Below are 20,205 nucleotides of genomic sequence, written 5' to 3'. Positions count from 1 at the left end.
CACTAGTCATCCAGATAGACAGGGGCTTCCCTCAGGATTCTGATGTTGAGTGAGAGCAAAAGCCCTGCCTCACTGCAGCGTGATGCATGGTGACTGCACTTCGTGGGAACTGAAGGCTACCTTGGCATTAGGAAAATAGCCCAAAGGTGCAGTCTTGAGGTAGCTGAAGACACTTATATAAGTCTCTGAAACACCTATGTTTGTTTTGCTGTTGTTTAGTTGCTAAGTCATGTCTGACTCTTTTGGGGGACCCCATAGACTGTAGCCTGCAAGGCTCCTCTGTCCAGGGGAATTTTCAGGCAATAATATTGGAATGGGTTGCCATTTCCTTCTCCAGAGGATCTTCATGACATAGGGATCGAACCCACATCTCCTGCTTAGTAGGCTGATTCTTTACCATGGAGCCACTGGGGAAACCCATGTTTATTTTGTATTTGATGACTTTAAACACAACCACTTACTTTTGTATCATCTGGGATGGCACATGATTTCATTATTTTTCTCAGCTACATAACCTAAAAATAGGAACTGTTTTTTCAATGATCTTACCAAATTGCTACTATCTGAAGAGACTGTTTCAGAGATTTTTTACACATTTAAAAAAAGTTTCATGAAAGATATATTGTATCCCTTTATCATAATCAGTAGTGAGTACTTAATTGAATACATTGTAACATTCATATCACACAAGTTCAGTTCAGTTCAGTCACTCTGTCATGTCCGACTCTTTATGACCCCATGAACCACAGCACGCCAGGCCTCCCTGTCCATCACCAACTGCCAGAGTCTACCCAAATCCATGTCCATTGAGTCGGTGATACCATCCAACCATCTCATCCTCTGTTGTTCCCTTCTCCTCCTGCCCTCAATCTTTCCCAGCATCAGGGTCTTTTCAAATGAGTCAGCTCTTCGCATCAGGTGGCCAAAGTATTGGAGTTTCAGCTTCAACATCAGTCCTTCCGTCCTTCCAATGAACGCCCAGGACTGATTTCCTTTAAGATGGACTGGTTGGATCTCCTTGCAGTCCAAAGGATTCTCAAGAGTCTTCTCTAACACCACAGTTCAAAAGCATCAATTCTTTGGTGCTCAGCTTTCTTTATAGTCCAATTCTCACATCCATACATGACCACTGGAAAAACCATAGCCTTGACTAGACAGACCTTGGTTGACAAACTAATGTCTGCTTTTTAATATACTGTCTAGGTTGTTCATAACTTTCCTTCCAAGGAGTAAGCATCTTTTAATTTCACGGCTGCAGTCACTATCTGCAGTGATTTTGGAGCCCAAAAAAATAAAGTCAGCCACTGTTTCCACTGTTTCCCCATCTATTTGCCATTTTATAAAATCATAGTTTTGAAAGGACCTCAAAGTCTTGCTAGTTCAGCCCTTCCTAAAATCTAAGAATTTTCCCATCATTCCTGGAAATTGTTTGCACAATCTCTGCTTGATGGTCATTAGTGACAAGAGATTTATCTCATAAGGATGAATGAGTGTTTATCAGTTTAGGGGAATATCTTTTTTTAAGAAAACACAATATAAAATTAATATCTGTTTACTTTATCTTCCTTTTAGCTTTCCTTTTAAAGTTCTATCCCTACTACCTTTGAACCCCATGTGTGGGTTTGTGCTACATTTGTAAAGCAATGGGAAATCCTCACTAAAGTGGTATTCCTCAAAAATGGCAAATGAGAGAATCATTTTTTTTGTTGTTTCTGGGGGGAAAATCAATAAATTAATAATAAACTTTGCAGTACCCTAAGTGTTGGCTTCTATAGCCTGCTTACCAACCATACCCTATGTCCTCAAGCCAGAGACCTAATGCACAGTGATGTGGACCCAGCAGTAAGGGTAGTGGGTAAATCTATTTTACTAGCACATAATTCACAGGGTATCAAGCTCTGTTTATTTTCTGAAGGATAACTGATTGCTTTTAGAAATCATGTAGTTATAAGAAACCTAATGCATTTTTCTTTCTTTTTAGATTAGTTTTCTATTTGGTAATCTGGTGTCTTTAATTTTGATGGCTCTTATGTGTATACTGTTTATCATCATACATAGACATGTAATCCCACATATGACATGTGAATGTAATACATGTTTTATATATGTTTCTCAAATTGCCTTTTAAAGATTACATTTCAGTCATCTTTTAAAATAATTGGTGCCTCCATATATTTGTGGTAAGTACACTCCACAGAATACATGGTTGCTTCAGCTTTTCCAGTGGCTTTCCCTTTAGTTAATGTGTGGTTCTCAGACTGCATCCAGAGGTTGATAGAGTTGAAATTGAGTGTAGTCCAGGGTCTGACATTACTTGCACCTACCCTTCTCTCCAGATACTCCGTGAACACAAAGCAGTCATCATTCAGAAATGGGTCCGTGGCTGGCTGGCTCGCACCTACTATAAGAGGAGCATCCATGCCATCATCTACCTTCAGTGCTGCTTCCGACGGATGATGGCCAAGCGTGAGCTGAAGAAACTTAAGATCGAGGCCCGCTCCGTGGAGCGCTATAAGAAGCTTCACATTGGCATGGAGAACAAGATCATGCAGCTGCAGCGCAAAGTTGATGAGCAGGTGTGTTTTGAACAGCAGTCCTAAAAATGCAGCATGCCTAATGAAATACACTGGGATTATCTCCAGCATTGTCTCCTTTTGACTTTACCTTTCAGTCTCAGCAAAAAAGTAAAACAGTAGTGACATTAATGAGCAGGCAATAGTGACAAGCTCATAGGTAAGATTATAATTTCAAGGACCAAGGCGGGAAATTGTTTTTGAGAACACAGACAGGTTTACTAGCAGTCCAAAAGGTTAGGACTGAGAATCATATTGTGCTTTATATTTTACACAGCTCTTTCATCATTATCATTCAGTTATGTGTAATGTATTGTTTCTTTTGTAGATGAGTTGTTTAACACTGAGATGGCAAAAGAAGCAGGAAGATGTCCATGCTTCTGAGGAATCTGCAGTCTATTTGCAGAGATAACAGTTTGATTTCTTACAGATAGTTATTACCAAGTAATATTTTAGCACCTGAAAATTATATAGGTAGTTAGTGACATATAAATACTAACGATGACAAAGAAAAACAGAAAAGAGAATGAAATAAAATTCATCAGACAGGTTTTCTGAATGGGAAGAGTTTCCAGATGTTAAACAAAGAGATTTGTAAGACGTGATTTTGAGGCCATTTTACCATTCCTATACATCACTAGCCAGCACATGGTTTTCAGTAGCACACTGATTTGTTTCTAAAAACAAATCTAGATTTTCCTATTCTTGGATTGAGAATCAGGAAAGAGAATTTAGTATGGTAACTCTCCTTGTGACTATGAGAGAATCACATCTATGTTGCTCATCTCATGTAAAACGTAAATAATTGTGTCTGTTCTCTTTTTGTATCACTAAGAGGGGACTGATTGTGTTACTTTAAATGTCACTAGTATTTTGGTTAGAGGCTGTATCAGTGCTGCAGTGACACAGCATGAATATGATGAATAGGCATGGTTTTCTCACTAAGTACAATTCATGGTGTGTATATTTACTTGCTGTCACTCGTGTGTGTGTTTAAAGAACAAAGACTACAAATGCCTCATGGAGAAACTGACCAATCTAGAAGGAATATACAACTCGGAGACCGAGAAACTACGAAGTGATTTAGAACGTCTTCAGCTAAGTGAAGAAGAAGCTAAGATTGCTACTGGACGGGTCCTCAGTCTGCAGGAAGAAATTGCCAAGCTACGGAAAGACCTGGAACAAACTCAGTCTGAGAAAAAATCCATTGAGGAACATGCTGATAGATACAAACAAGAAACTGAGCAGGTAGGAGCTGATGTTCATATCCTCATCTACTTCTTTCACAAAGGAGATGTGCTGCCATATTGACTTGGTTGGCCATTGTAGCTCAATGTAGTTCTCAGTTGAAGGTAAAACACACATTTCAGTCAGTTGACTGTTCATTATTAGTGTTTTTCCCCAAGGAGTTCTTCTGTATATTGGATGAGTAGCTATAGGTCTTTTAGCAGAACGTTTTACTCTACTAAGAATAGAAGGAAAGCAGTATTATAAGAAGAAAATTGATGGCCAAGTACCTACTATACACTCTTTTTGTTGAATGTATAGATCTGTGTGGAGTCAGCCAGCTTAAGGTGATTAAGAAGTAAATTAAACAATAAACTGTCAATAGCTAGTAGGAATTTTTATGGAAACCTACATTAAGGCTGTTTTGAGAAGTCCACCAGAAATCCAAATGTCTACACTGGCCATAGTCAAGAACTACTATGCAAAAAATAACAACAAAACTGCTTACAGATTGACAGATGTTTCCACACTGCAAATTTGTATTAACTTATATCAAAACTTTATTAAATATAGAAAATACGAAGGCTCTCAAGAAGTAATGAGGAGTATTGTTTAAACGTAAGAAAAAATACCTCAACATAAGGCTTACTGGGAAAAAGTAATAGATTTTTAGAGATGCTACTAGTATTACCATCTTTAAATGAAAACAGAGTTGACTCTGTTGGCTGTAACTACTTCTGAACCTCAACAGCAGCTTATGCAGTAAGAACCTCTGAAGGAGCTTAGACAGTTCAGGTAAGATAGTGTCACTAATAAGATGGCAATCCTTCCATGATATTCAGGATCCTGATTAAAATAAACCCGTCTATATCTTCAACAGATCTTGACTCTGTGTCTGGAAACAGTTTCCCTGGTAGCCTAGTCCATAAAGAATCTGCCTGCAGTGCAGGAGACCTGGGTTCAATGCCTGGATCGGGAACATCCCCTGGAGAAGGATTCAGTATTCTTCAGTGTTCTTGCCTAGAAAATCATATGGAGAGAGGAACTTAGCGGGCTACAGCCCCTGAGGTCACAAGAGCTAGACACAACTTAGCAACTAAACCACCATTAATATACGTTACTTTGACATGGCAAGCTTGTTCTATTGAATATATATCCAATGAGATACTTTTGAGGTTTAGGATCTGTCTTCCTCATTTTCTCTCTTTCTCAATCTCTTTTTTCCCCATTTCCTGGGTCCCTGAAAGCTTCCAAAATTCCTTAGAAACTATAGAGTATTAACTTGATAGGGGTATTCTCTTTTCCTTTTCACAGTCAAATTCATACCTTTCTAGTTAGATAGAATAGTATACCCAAACATATTCAGATTTCTCCTTCTTGTTTTATTACCTGCAGCTTTCACAGGGATATCTATAGGCACTACCATTAAGTCTTTTAGATGGAGTGTGGTAAGAATGAAAACATTTCCTTGGGAGAGCCAGCCTTGTGGTCAGGAAAGCTGCATTGCCAGTCAGCCTGATCAAGGAGCCTAGAAGGTCCAGAGAACTGTGCTTCTTAACCAGGAATGTGTATCAGAATTGGCTGGAGAGTTTTTAAAAAGATACCTGCCCAAGCTCTGGGAGTGTGGGTCGGACACATTTATTTTGAAAAAGCACCACAGGTGATTGGTTGCATAGCCCTGACAAAGAGTGGCTTCTCTCAAGAGCACCCAAAGAACCCAGCCTTTGTACTGAGAGCAGACCTTCTCAGGACAGAAGGAAGAGACTGGACAATCAGAAAGAGCACCTCCTGGCCTGGTGTCTGCCGTGGCTCAGTGCTGTAACTTCAGTTCTCTGTTCTTCAGGGATCCTTCGTCACAGCCCATTGTCTCCATCGCTGAACTCTTCATACATTCTCTTTATTATTAAAGCTGTTCCTTTAAGAATTCTATGAACTTACATTTAGAGAAAGGAATTCACATGTCACTTATTCAGGTTTCACTTCAGCACACATTCTATTACAAAGCTAAACTATATAAATTATCAACTTTGCAAAGTTACCTTTGGTTTTGATTTTTGCTTCCTGAGAATCCTTATCTAACCAGGAACCAGAAAGTTAAAAGGTCAACATTTTTTTTTTATTGTGGTAAAATATGCTTATATGTGACTTTAAATTTACCATTTTAATTGTTTTGAGTATAAAGTTCTATGACATTATAGTCACATAGTTGTAAGGCCAATGCTTAAATGTGGAATAAACTTGCAAAACTCTTAAAAGGAGATGAAAGTAAAATTCTCAAGACAGAGAACAGAGAGCTTTGGAAGGTCTTCAGCGAATTTCATACTTTTCGTGTCCTCTGTAATCTTTCTGTTGTATCTTGGGTCCACATAAGCATTGTGTTAGGCTTTTGGGGTGAAAAGGTGTTATATTACTTTAAGAGCAAATGCTTTCTAGGTGTCAGGCAATTGGTAAATGCTCAAGGTACAAAGTAAAACAACAACAGCAAATCATCTTTGTCCTCCAGTAATTTCTAGTCAATCAGGGAAGTAAAAGTAAATCATTTATAAGGGGTATAAGGAGGCATTTACAGGGTTCTGTAGCAGTCCAATGGAGAGACATATAATTGGACGAGTTTCTGGGAAAGCTTTCTGGGGGGTAATGCTTGAACCAAGTTTAAAGGATGACTGAATATAACTCAGCAAAGAAGTGAGACAGTGAGACATGGCAGTAAGGAGTGACTACTGTGTGTTTCATATTCAGTATCGGGTTTCCTCTGTCTGTTGCAGCCATATCAGTTTATTGTTTCATTTTATAGCTGGTGTCAAATCTAAAGGAAGAAAATACTTTGCTGAAGCAGGAAAAAGAGGCCCTCAATCACCGTATCGTGGAGCAAGCTAAGGAGATGACAGGTAAGGCTCATGTGGGCCCAGCCTACTGCACTCCAAACAACCTGAGACCAAGGGTTTAAAAGTTATAACTTTGCATATTTAGGCTGGCATCAATAAGTTTCAGAGTTCCAGAGGCAGGCACTCTAAATATTTGGTTGAATTAGTTGGTGAATTTGTAAATCGTATCTCCCTAAGTACAAATATGAATTCATGCTTAGTCAATATCATATATAACTTAAAAAAATAATTGTATGTATGATTTATAGCTTATAGGAGTCCTCTTGATTTAAGACAAATTCTTGAGCTAATATGTATATTATAGGAGTATATGTATCTATGTATATTATTGATTTTGCTAAATGAATGAATACTAATTTCCTAAGATCACTCACTTTTTACCATCTTAAAAAAAAAAGACAGTAACTAGAGGTAGACATTTATTTGCTGTTGGTAAGATAAATTAAAATGATTATAATTTACAAGAAATCCACATATACTTAAACATGAGATAAGAAGATGTATATCAAACTACAGCAATTGGTGGTAGAAATAAAAAGGAAGAGGTAGGTTAGAGTGAAAATATATGAAAAGAATTAACAGATTATTGTCATTTTTGATATGGTATTCAAAAGAGGAGCAAAAACTTTCTAAAGTGTTGCAATGAGTTATCAAAACAATAATATGTTATTAGTAATGAGGAAATTGAGGAAAACAAGTCTCTGTTTATGAGGCAAATCAATTAAAATTTGGATGTTAGCTAGGGTCTCCAGATAGAGGTGATCTGAAAGCGAATTGAGATTAAAGAGAGAACCCTCAGGGGTTTTCCCCACACCATACTCTTCTTCCCAATTAAAAGGAATACTGTATAGAAAAGATAAGAAAGTCTGGAATTTATAGGATAATCATACAAAAGAGATAAGGTGAAGAAAAAGAGTCATAAAAGAAAGTTAAGACGGAAAGAGAAAACAGTCACTGAAGATGTGGAAAGAAGGTTGCTAGGATGCAGAATATAGTGGAAAAATCCAGAATGATGAGAACTCTTCTAGGAAAATAGGAAATGTTATTTGGTACTAAAGAGAACAAAACAAATAGCAGTGGATTTGCCTAGGGAAAATTTGTTGGTAGCCTTGGGCAGCTTCCACAAACTTGTGAGAATAAAAGGCAATTTATAGAATGTTATATAGAGAAAAAAATCCTTTCATTCATTTATTTGCAAATTATTAAATCTCCAGGACAGGGGAACACTGTGGAGGCAGTCATGACAGGACACTTGGAAGTCCTTGGCCTCGTGGGGCTGACAGATAAAGAGATGGTGAGCAACGAAGCAGGCAGGACAGATTAAGATATGGGCACAAAATATGAGATAGGAAGCCCAGTATTTATAAATGTGGCTGGCTCAGCTCATTGAGAGAAAGCACATGGCTGAGATTTAAGGCTTTTTTATTGATACTTTGATCTGCAATCAAGGGCTAGTCTCCACTCTCCAAATGATGTCCTATCTACATGCCAGCCACTAGCGGATAGAGAGGGTAGAGTGAGGTGAGTAAATGGAAAAGTCAAGTCCCCAGCAGCACATAGGAATGGTGACAACAGAGGACCAGGTGTGGCAATTTACCTGAGTAGAATGGAAGGAGTAACAGGACAAGGGCATTCGCAGTATTGGGAAATGGTAAGACAGAAGCCAGGGACTGAGAGATGAGTAGAGAGACTCTGGAGAGCAGGACAGCTAGGTCTTCTGAGAAGTCACTGTTCCCCTAGGGGCCTGAGGAATGTCTCTAACTTTTTCAACAAAAGAATTTTATGAGTAGCCTGAAACAGAATACTAGTGGAATAAAAAGTATGTACTTCTAGTTACTAAACGCTGACTAGTGGAAGTTATCAAGGATGTGCTGTAACCAATGAATAAACCAGTTCTGTTCATGGAAGAATACAATAGATGATTGTTGTTTTTAGTAAATTATTTTATTCTTTGGCCATGATATTTTCTCTTTCCCTGCCTCCACTAAGATACTCTTCATAGATCATAGTGCTGCTAAAAGTAGAACCCCTCCCAAAGACTGTAAGCCAGTGCCCATGTATTTATTCTTGCATTTTGTGAAGCCGTCTTTGGTATGTTTTTATCTCTCTCTTCTTTCAGAGACTATGGAGAAGAAGTTAGTAGAAGAAACAAAACAACTGGAACTCGATCTTAACGATGAAAGGCTGAGATATCAGAACCTTCTGAATGAGTTTAGTCGCTTGGAAGAACGCTATGATGACCTCAAGGAAGAGATGACTTTGATGGTGGTGAGCCAAATACTTTTGCCCATTTTTATAAAAAAATTTAAACGTGTGCAAAACTAAATAGAATAGTAGCATAAACCCCCATGTACTCCATGTACTCATCACTCAATTCCAAAACAGTCATCACATTTCTATCTCCCATTCTAACCTATATCACACTCCATCCAATGGATTCGATTGTCTTAAAGCAAATCCCAGGAATCACATCACTGTATTCATACATAGTTTTATAAATTCAAACACTTTGAAGACTAGACTATAAGTCAGCATTGCTGGACTTTGTTTATGTACTGAATGACTTAATGTAAAATTTGCTTATAAAGCAAATATTTGTAAGGTCAAGTATTTTCTCAGTAGTTTTTGTAATTCCAAAGGCATATTCCTAAACAAAGAAGATTCATCTGCTATTTGTAATAAATTGTCTTACCTATTTCATGGACTCTTCTGCATCTGGCCAAGTACTTTTTGTACTTTTGATAGTGCTGCACACCATCCCTGGTCTACTTATTCTGATATCAGGAAACAGAGTTCCCTGACAATCTTGTTCCTGCAACCGTCAGCCTTAAATGTAACCTAATGGCACAAATGACCAGAAATGCCCTGAAATATTTGCTGTAAAACACAAGATAATTTGGATGGGTGTGGTCAAGATGGCAGAAGAGGAGGACCCTGTGCTCAACTCTTCCCACAGGCATACCAAAATTATAACTTTACGGAGCAATTCTGTATAAGAATGACCTGAAGACTAGCAGTGTTAAAGTGCTGTTAAACTGCTGCACTCAATATGCCAGCGAATTTGGAAAACTCAGCAGTGGCCACAGGACTGGAAAAGGTCAGTTTTCTGTCCAATCCCAAAGAAAGGCAAATGCCAAAGAATGTTCAAACTACCAGACAATTACACTCATCTCACGTGCTAGCAAAGTAATGCTCAAAATTCTCCCAAGCTAGACTTCAACAGCACCTGAACCAAGAACTTCCAGATGTTCAAGCTGGATTTAGAAAAGACAGGGGAACCAGAGATCAAGTTGCCAACATCTGCTGGATCATAGAAAAAGCAAGAGAATTCCAGAAAAGCATCTACTTCTGCTTCATTGACTACACTAAAAACTTTGTGTGGATCACAACCAACTGTGGAAATTGTTCAAGAGAGAGGAATACCAGACCACCTGACCTGCCTCCTGAGAAATCTGTATGTCAGTCAAGAAGCAACAGTTAGAACTGGACATGGAACAACAGACTGATATTGGGAAAGGAATATGTCAAGGCTGTATTGTCACCCGGCTTATTTAACTTCTATGTAGAGTAAATCATGTGAAATGCTGGGCTGGGTGAAGCACAAGCTAGAATCAAGATTGCCAGGAGAAATATCAATAACCTCAGACATGCAGATGACACCACCTTTATGTCAGAAAGCGAAGAACTAAAGAGCCTCTTGATGAAAGTGAAAGAGAATAGTGAAAAAGTGGCTTAAAACTCAGATTCAAAAACCTGAGATCATGACATCTGGTCCCATCACTTCATGGCAAATAGATGGGGAAACGATGGAACCAGTGACAGACTTTACTTTCTTGGGCCCCAAAATCACTGCAGATGGTGACTGCAGCCATGAAATTAAAAAATGCTTGCTACTTGGAAGAAAAGTTGTGACAAACCTAGACAGCATATTAAAAAGTAGAAACAGTACTTTGTCCACAAAGGTCTGTCTAGTCAAAGCTATGGTTTTTCCAGTAGTCCTGTATGGATGTGCGAGTTGGACCATAAAGAAAGCTGAGCACCAAAGAATTGATGCTTTTGAGCTGTGGTGTTGGAGAAGACTCTTGAGAGTCCCTTGGACTGCAAGGAGATCAAACCAGTCAATCCTAAAGGAAATCAGTCCTGAATATTTATTGGAAGGACTAATGCTGAAGCTCTAATACTTTGGCTGCCTGATGTGAAGAACTGACTCATTAGAAAAGACCCTGATGCTGGGAAAGATTGAGGTAGGAGGAGAAGGAGATGACAAAGGATGAGATGGTTGGATGGTATCACCAATTCAATGGACATGAGTTTGAGCAAGCTCTGGGAGTTGGTGATGGACAGGAAAGCCTGGTGTGCTGCAATTCATGGGGTTGCAAAGAGTTGGACACGACTGAGTGACTGAACTGAACTGAAGACTAGCAGAAATTATTTCATGCAACTAAAGATATAAAAAACAAACCTCAACAAAATGGGTAGAAGATTAAAGGATACACAGAACAAAAAGATGTAAAATATGATGACAAAAACACTAATAGTGGAAGAGGAACTAAGAATGCATGGTTGTTATAATGTTTTGAACTTGAGATCGTATTTAAATAATTATATATGTGTGTGTATGTATGTATATGTATATGATTGAACCTCCTTTATTGTTGCTTATATGATCCTTGTCATAACCACAAACATATTATAGATATACACATATATAAAAGGAGAGTAATCCAAATATAATAGTAAAGATAGTCATCAAATCACAAGGGAAGAAAGAAAGGAACAAAAAGGAGCTACAGCAACCAGAAAACAACTAACAAAATGGCAATACGTACATACCTATCAATAATTACTTTCAATGTATTAGACTAAGTGCTCTAATCAAAAGACATAGAGTGGCAGAATGGATAATGAAAACAAGACATAAAGACACACACACACCTGTGAGAGAGTCACTTCAGTTATAAAGACACACGTAGACTAAAAGGGAGAGAATGGAAAAAAAATATTCCATGGAAATGAAAAGAGAGCTGGGATGTCAAGAGTCAGACAAAATAGACTTTAAGACAAAGACAGTAACAAGAGACAAAAAAGGACATTACATAATAACAAAAGGATCAGTCCAACAAGAGGATATAATAGTGGTAAGTATATGTTCACCCATCGTAGGTGCATCTGAATGCATACAGAAAATATTGACAAACGTAAAGAGAGAGATTGACAGTAACGCAATAATAGTAAGGGACTTTAATAATAGTAAGAGACTTTAATACCCCACTTACATCAAAGGACAGATCATCCAGAAGATTGAAATCATATCAGTCATCTTTTTCCACCACAATGCTATGAGAATAGAAATCAACTACAAGAAAAAACCTGAAAAAACAATACATGGAGCTAAGCATACACTATTAAACAACCAATGGGTCACTGAAGAAACCAAAGAGGAAATTTTGAAAATACCTGGAGATAAATGAAAGTGGAAACACAATGATTATCATCTGTGGAATGCAGCAAAAACAGTTCAAGAAGGGAATTTTAATGGCAAATAAATAAGCAGTCTAGCCTTATACCTAAAGGAAGTATTGTCAAAAAAGAAGAACAAACAAAATTCAACATTAGTAGGAGAAAAAAAAGATTGGAATGGAAATGAAATAGACACTAAGAATCAGTTAAAAAGATGCGCAAAGCTAAAGAGCTGGTCCTGTGAGAAGATAAACAAAATTGGTAAACTATTAGCCATAATCATCAAGACAAAAAGAGAGAGCCCAGATTAATAAATCGGAAGTGAAAGAGTAGTTATACCACAGAAATACACAGGATCATAAGAGGCTACTAGACAATTACATGCCAATAAAATGAGCAATCTAGAAGAAATAAACAAATTCCTAGAAACATACAATCTCCCAATACTGAATCAGGAAGAAACAGAAAATATGAACAGGTCAAATATCAATAATGGAATTGAATCAGCAGTCCACACACTTCCAACAAAAGTCCAGGGCCAGATGGCTTTGCAGGTGAATTCTGTCAAACATTTTAATAAAAGTTAACACCTATGCTCAATCTATTCCAGAAAGCTTCCAAACTCATTCTGTGAGGCATCACATTGATACCAAAATCAGACAAAGAAATCACACACACACACACACACACACAAAGAAAACTGCAGGCCAAAATTACTAATAAACATAGAACAATCCAAGTGGTCTGGCTTGAGACACCAGCTACTCCTGAGGGCTTGTTTCCCTGTGGTCTCACAGATGGGTCTGCTTTGTCTAAGCCTGGATGTTGGAAGGAACGAGGCAAAAAGCTCTTTGTGGCTTCTGGCTCTTTTCCTGCACCTTGGAAGGAGTAAAGGAAATTGGACAGATCACAAAGCTTTCAGAGGCCTTTTTGAAACTCTCAGGATTTGTAACCCTAGAAGATCCAGGCCACTGAACCTCTCCACCTCTTCTGCTGGGGGCACCCTCGGAGCGAGGGGCCCAAACCCCACCTTTTTATTTCCTCTTCCTTCAAGTCATTCTTTAACCACTTCTCCAGAAAGGAAGGGACTGCAAATACCTAACTTTTCTATTCCCCACAGGCTTGCTGAATACTAGTTCATTAGTTACCACATGTCATGACACTATCACCTGGGCTCCCTGAATTAATAACCCAAGGATCTTCCCAGAGCAGCTTCCTGTTCTGCACACTCATCCTTGCCACTGCTGACTCCAGAGCTTCAGTTCCATGCATAAAACTGACAGAAGCTGTAATTGCCTGTGTGAAAACCCCATCCCATGACCTATTAATATGGTGCAGTAAAATGATTATGCTGTCACTGAATATATCCTGTGGACTTTTGGAGTGATTTTGTTTGATTATAATATGGAAGTCATCATACTTATGCTTCACCTCGTGTGACTAGCCACTCACAACTTTAAGAGGGGATCTGCCGTTAATCAGAGATGATTTTTATCTGAGTGTTTAGTTTTGCAACTGTACTTGTCACACCCTCCTGGTGCCTCTTTCTGCTTAGGAGGTGACCCTTGTAAGAGTTTGTTAAGACAACATGGAATAGATTGTTTGGGCATGAGAGCATTAGGTCGTGAATATTAGAACCAAGTTAAGGTGGATGCTGTCTTAACTATGCCAAGTTCAATTGTTTAATTATGTTGTGTTAACTGTAGCTGCTTATTTGTGTTGCAGAATGTGCCTAAACCTGGACACAAGAGAACAGACTCTACCCACAGCAGCAATGAGTCTGAATACACCTTTAGCTCTGAAATTGCAGAAACTGAAGATATTCCATCAAGGACAGAGGTATATTTTAGACACCTATCAATAAAAGTAAGATGTGCCCATCCTGTTATTAACAGAGAACATTTCCATTGCAGGGAGGACCCCATTTGTTCATAAATGTAACATTTGTTCTATATTCTTTATAAATGACTTGAAGGTGCTTAATTAGCTGTGTATATACATACCTATTACATATTTTTGTCAATCAATATTTCAATTTTTAATGTGATTTTGAGGACCAGATTTTCCCTTTTGTAATTCCCTTTTATACCTTAACATGTTCTGTATGTAAAAAATATAGCCCATCATGAATTTATTTTAGACTGAGGTCATTTTTTGAAAAGTAAGCTTTTATCCTAGAATATTGTAATATAAACACCAATGCCCTAGAGTTTAGCAGAATTGCTGCCTGTTTGGTGACAGTTTGTATGCATGGAAAACAGCTTATGAATCTGTCTTAGTGTTTTGTGTTACATGGTTTGAAATCAAAATGACATATTACTGTAACTCCAAGAGTACAGTGACTTTAAGTTAGATTGTTCCCAAACCAATTCTCATATCTTCTTCAAATATGATATTAGTTTCTGTAATGGGTAATTCAGGCACATTATTTTCTATTTTTATCTCATATTCTGAGAAAATGGCCAAGTCAGAAATAGACTGCTTCTGGCAGAAGAGCTGAAAAAAATTGAATGATTCTTTCCTTTCTTAGTTCTACTTGGGAATGAAAAGTTTCTCCATCTCATTCTGCTCATTTTAAAGAAAGTGTCACATTGTTGGAATGTCATATAGTTGGACTCATACATTCAAGGGGGCCAAGTAACTGGTCCAAGGTCACAGCTTGTAAGTGGCAGAGCCAGTATTCTAATTGAGGCTTGTCTGTTCAGAGCTCCACACTTCACCTCCTCCCACTCAGGGGTTCTACACTGGAGTTCTCCAGTCCCCTTTCTACCTACAGATAAATGGATAACATTAGTCTGGGAACACTGATACAGCAATATGGCCAGTATGTAATAGCAGAGGTTGTTCAAGTTATCTGTTGTGCAACAAACCATCCCTGACTTTAGTGGTTTCAAACTACAGCAATTTATTATTGCTCACAGTTCTTTGGGTTTTGACTGGGTGGTACTTCTGTCCCTTATGGTGTGGGTTGGAGTATCTCCCTGCATTCAGCTGGGGTGAGAAGGTCTCCTCCTTGGGTTTCTCCATGTTGCTTCTCTCTTCAATAATACAGTGAATGGGTTCTAGGAGTGCAAGGGCAAAAGATGTCAGGCTGTTAGAGCCAGGCCCAGAACTGGCATGGTAGCAGTTCTGCCACATTTTATGGTCAAAGCAAAGTATGAGGCCAGCCCAGATTCAAGGAGGGGAATGGACTCCATCTCTTAATGGGAAGAAAGTTATTTTTGTTGGGTGATCGTTGGTAGCTGTCTTTGGAGATTACCCCAGAGTTAGACTTTGAAGATTTCAAAATTACAGCTTCTGAGCCTTTAGTGGATATAAAGGTGTTTTCTCCAAATTCTTACAGATTTGAGGGGAGAGGTAACCTTTTTCATCTCTCATTCTCACTTGTTTTATGTCAAATGACTGAACTGAACTGAACTGAACAGTGGGATTTGGTACAGTTTTCATCTTTTTTGAAAAATGAAGAATGAATTGTGCTTCAGGAATCACCAACAGATCTTGGGGTATTGATACTGTCTGTCACATGGTAGTCATGTATGACCACCAGCAGTAGGTCATACACAGGAAGTCTCCTCTCAGAAACGAGGAAGGGTTTTGACTGAACTAGTCATGCTTGTTGCTTGTGACTGAGTGCGTGCATCTGAGACGTGGCTGGCTTTGGTTAGTGCTGTCTTCATCATGGGGCAGACTACAGTCACTCTCCTCGTTAGGACTGAGTTCATAACCTTATCCTCAGTCTCTCTGCATTTCAGTTTCCTCCTCTATAAAGTGGCGCTGCTATTATTATCTTACTTTATAGTGATGTTTTGAAGATTAAGTGAGTTAATTTTTACACACTTGCAACAGTGTTAGATACATAATAAGCGTTCAATAAATAAAGGTTTTTGCTCCAATAAACAGGCTTTAAACCCAGTCTAATAAACAGACTGGGTGTGGCCAGGATCAGAAAGATGGGAATCTGTACAACTGATAATAGGAAAAGAGAGATTGATCATCAAAGGGAAGTTGGGCAGGAGACATGGCAATCTAAGGCTATGGCTGTCACTTTGCTCTTCAAGTTACTTACCACCTTCAGGTTTGCATTTCTTCCTGCTACTTCCTCTATAATGGCCAGGTTTACAAATCACCTCTTACAAACTAAAGGAAAACTTTCAACTCCTGTATGTACTATTCCCAAGTAACTCCTTTAGAATCCAGGGGCCAGGGCAGTAAGGGGATCACTCTTGCTTATGAATTGATTTTTAAATTAAAATAGATTGTTTTGAAACACAGAATTCTGACCTCAGTCATGTATTAATAGCAAAATTTGATGTAAAAATAAAGGATTAATGTCTCTTTAGTCACAAATCACAGACGTGTGATTTGCTGTTCACAAGTCACAGTGGCACCTCCACTGCTGTTTGTGGAGAACTCACCTGCCAGCTCTGTTTGCCTTACAGCCCTCCTACACTTCCAGCGTCTTTGTGGTCTGGGGTTACAAAGACCACGTAACACTTTTGGGAACCATTGCTTTCCCTGCTGTGTCATGCACCTTTCTTAGTAACCATTGACTAATTATCTCAGTTCTGCTTCTGCTCTCAAGCTTCCTCACACTTGTCAAATCCAGGGAAAGCATCACTGTAACTTTCTCAGCTACTGTTAGCAATAATTCCCGGATGACTGCCAGGCCTGTCATGGTAATTTTGTGAAGAAATTCTGTTATTTTCCTGATTTTCCTCTAACGAGAGACTGTTGTTATTTTTTAGATTAGTTTTTAAAGCTTCACTTTCTTGGAAAAGCCCTAGATGACGAAGTCCTTACAAAGGAAAGAAAGCAAAAACAAAACCCTAGACACTTTCCTGAGCTAGATGGTCCAGTCATCCTCCTTGCTCATGTGGTATGGGGAGGACAATATCTCTTTGATTATACATGTCATTAGAGATAAGAATGGGCACCATTTGGAGCACTCTTAGTTACTAATCATTATGTCTCAAAGCTAGTGGAGGTGATGAAATTTCAGTTGAGCTATTCCAAATCCTGAAAGATGATTCTGTGAAAGTGCTGTACTCAATATGCCAGCAAATTTGGAAAACCCAGCAGTGGCCACAGGACTGGAAAAGGTCAGTTTTCATCCCAATCCCAAAGAAAGGCAATGCCAAAGAATGCTCAAACTACCACGCAATTGCACTCATCTCACACGCTAGTAAAGTAATGCTCAAAATTCTCCAAGCCAGGCTTCAGCAATATGTGAACCGTGAACTTCCTGATGTTCAAGCTGGTTTTAGAAAACTCAGAGGAACCACAGATCAAATTACCAACATCCGCTGGATCATAGAAAAAGCAAGAGAGTTCCAGAAAAACATCTATTTCTGCTTTATTGACTATGCCAAAGCCTTTGTGTGGATCACAATAAACTGTGGAAAATTCTGAAAGAGATGGGAATACCAGACCACCTGATCTGCCTCTTGAGTAATTTGTATGCAGGTCAGGAAGCAACAGTTAGAACTGGACATGGAACAACAGACTGGTTCCAAATAGGAAAAGGAGTTTGTCAAGGCTGTATATTGTCACCCTGTTTATTTAACTTATATGCAGAGTACATCATGAGAAACGCTGGACTGGAAGAAACACAAGCTGGAATCAAGATTGCCAGGAGAAATATCAATAACCTCAGATATGCAGATGACACCACCCTTATGGCAGAAAGTGAAGAGGAACTCAAAAGCCTCTTGATGAAAGTGAAAGTGGAGAGTGAAACAGTTGGCTTAAAGCTCAACATTCAGAAAATGAAGATCATGGCATCCGGTCCCATCACTTCATGGGAAATAGATGGGGAAACAGTGGAAACAGTGTCAGACTTTACTTTTCTGGGCTCCAAAATCACTACAGATGGTGACTGCAACCATGAAATTAAAAGACGCTTACTCCTTGGAAGGAAAGTTATGACCAACCTAGATAGCATATTCAAAAGCAGAGACATTACTTTGCCAAAAAAGGTTCGTCTAGTCAAGGCTATGGTTTTTCCTGTGGCCATGTATGGATGTGAGAGTTGGACTGTGAAGAAGGCTGAGCACCGAAGAATTGATGCTTTTGAACTGTGGTGTTGGAGAAGACTCTTGAGAGTCCCTTGGACTGCAAGGAGATCCAACCAGTCCATTCTGAAGGAGATCAGCCCTGGGATTTCTTTGGAAGGAATGATGCTAAAGCTGAAACTCCAGTACTTTGGTCATGTCATGCGAAGAGTTGACTCACTGGAAAAGACTCTGATGCTTGGAGGGATTGAGGGCAGGAGGAGAAGGGGACGACAGAGGATGAGATGGCTGGATGGCATCACTGACTTGATGGACGTGAGTCTCAGTGAACTCCGGGAGTTGGTGATGGACAGGGAAGCCTGGCGTGCTGCGATTCATGGGGTCACAAAGAGTCGGACATGACTGAGCAACTGATCTGATCTGATCTGATGTCTCAAACAGTTTTGCACTTGTCAAGTGTTCCTATCCATAAAATTTTGTTCTTATCTATAGCAATTAGTTAATTTTTTGTGTAATATTAGCTGGTATCTAAAGAGTTATCCCACCCTATTTTAATAAAAGGATTCCTTTTCAACAAAAATGACCATTCAAAGCTGAGAGGAATTATTCCCAAATGATGACATTTTAATTACAGTGAATGAAATATTATATTCACTCATAGGATGAAGGCTTCAGTTATAGTATGAAAAAAGGATTAAATAATTAAAATTTTCAGGGATATATACATCATTAATGGGCTTCCTCAGTGGTTCAGTAAAGAATCTTCCTGCAATGCAGGAACCACAGGAGACACAGGTTCAATCCCTGGGTTGGAAAGATCCCCTGGAAGGGAGGGAATGGCAAGCCACTCCATCATTCTTGCCTGGAGAATCCCCATGGACAGAAGAGTCTGGTGGGCTACAGACCACAGTGTGGCAAAGAGTGGGACATGACTGAAGCAACTTTGCATGTATACGTACATCATTAATAAGATGAACAAATGTTAAAATACATAAGATGGAATGTTTATATTATAAATAAGCTAAAATATCAGTATTTGTGGGGTGTATAGAAATAAGTATTTATGTGAATGAAATTCTGTAGTGATTTTATGTTAAGGAAATATGTTATCTCTATTCTACTAAGTCAGGACAGACAATATACCCAACCTTTTTCTTACTCTGAGCGTGATAAAATGGACAGTAAGAAAAGTCCAGGTCTAACTAGCTTGTAGATAAATGACTCTGATAGCCTATAAGTGCCCCACTTCTTGGTTTAGTTGATTCTTCTTAGGTGTTTGTTTTTTTCTAGAACTAAAATGATGCTGAACTTGGCACTACTAGGAATTCACAAAAGATCAAAGATAGCTAATGAATATAAAAATTATTCAACCTCATTAAATGGCAAAGAAATATAAGTTAAAACAATAATGAAATACCACTATTGGTATTTCAAATGAGCCAATTTTTTTTAATGATATAACAGTCATTGCTGCTCCAGGCAAGGTGGTGGTTACTGATGGAAGTATAAACAGGCCTAATAGACATTAAAACATTAATGTTTAGATATTTATATACTAGGATGTTTACTTTAGTATATTTCAGTACAAAAATTAGAAATAACTTAAGTGCTCATCTGTAACATGATGATGAAGCAAATGATGGTATACATTTTAATACAGCCATCAAAAATTATGCTTTCAAGTATCATATTATAAATTTGGGAAACAGTTATAATGAATGCCAAGTTTTTAAGATGGTACAAAATTATGATGAAATATTTTTCCTGTTCTTTAAATTTATAGAAAAAAGACTGGACAAAAATTATGAGTTTTCTCTGCATATGAGGTTATACTTACAGTTCTCATTCTTGTACTTTTCTTATTTCCTAAATTTTCTATGAAAACTTATCTTGCTTTTATATCAAGAAAAAACTTTTTTTTAAAAAATTGACATTTGGAAATGTAAGATTTGCTGATCAATTAAGAGGGCTTCCCTTGTGGCTCAGTTGGTAAAGAATCCACCTGCAATGTGGGAGATCTGGGTTCGGTCCCTGGGTTGGGAAAATCCC

General features: G+C 38.4%; 1 protein-coding gene across 4 annotated transcripts in view; it reads left to right on the top strand.

Moving 5' to 3' along the window:
* Positions 1 to 20,205, top strand: part of MYO5A (myosin VA) — a 205,890-nt gene that overhangs the window by 141,688 nt on the left and 43,997 nt on the right. For all 4 annotated transcript variants that reach the window (XM_086320975.1, XM_086320974.1, XM_086320973.1 and 1 more), the window contains exons 21-25: positions 2,337 to 2,576; positions 3,573 to 3,821; positions 6,595 to 6,688; positions 8,805 to 8,953; positions 13,871 to 13,984. In XM_086320975.1, coding sequence (XP_086177101.1) covers positions 2,337 to 2,576; positions 3,573 to 3,821; positions 6,595 to 6,688; positions 8,805 to 8,953; positions 13,871 to 13,984 — 846 coding nt within the window. The remainder of the gene's footprint in view (positions 1 to 2,336; positions 2,577 to 3,572; positions 3,822 to 6,594; positions 6,689 to 8,804; positions 8,954 to 13,870; positions 13,985 to 20,205) is intronic.

This window comes from Bos grunniens, chromosome 10 (assembly GCF_055505025.1).
Source record: "Bos grunniens cultivar Pamir isolate PY7600 chromosome 10, Bosgru_T2T1.0, whole genome shotgun sequence".
NCBI classification, from domain to species: Eukaryota; Metazoa; Chordata; class Mammalia; order Artiodactyla; family Bovidae; genus Bos; species Bos grunniens.
This window is presented reverse-complemented; position numbering and strand designations above follow the sequence as displayed.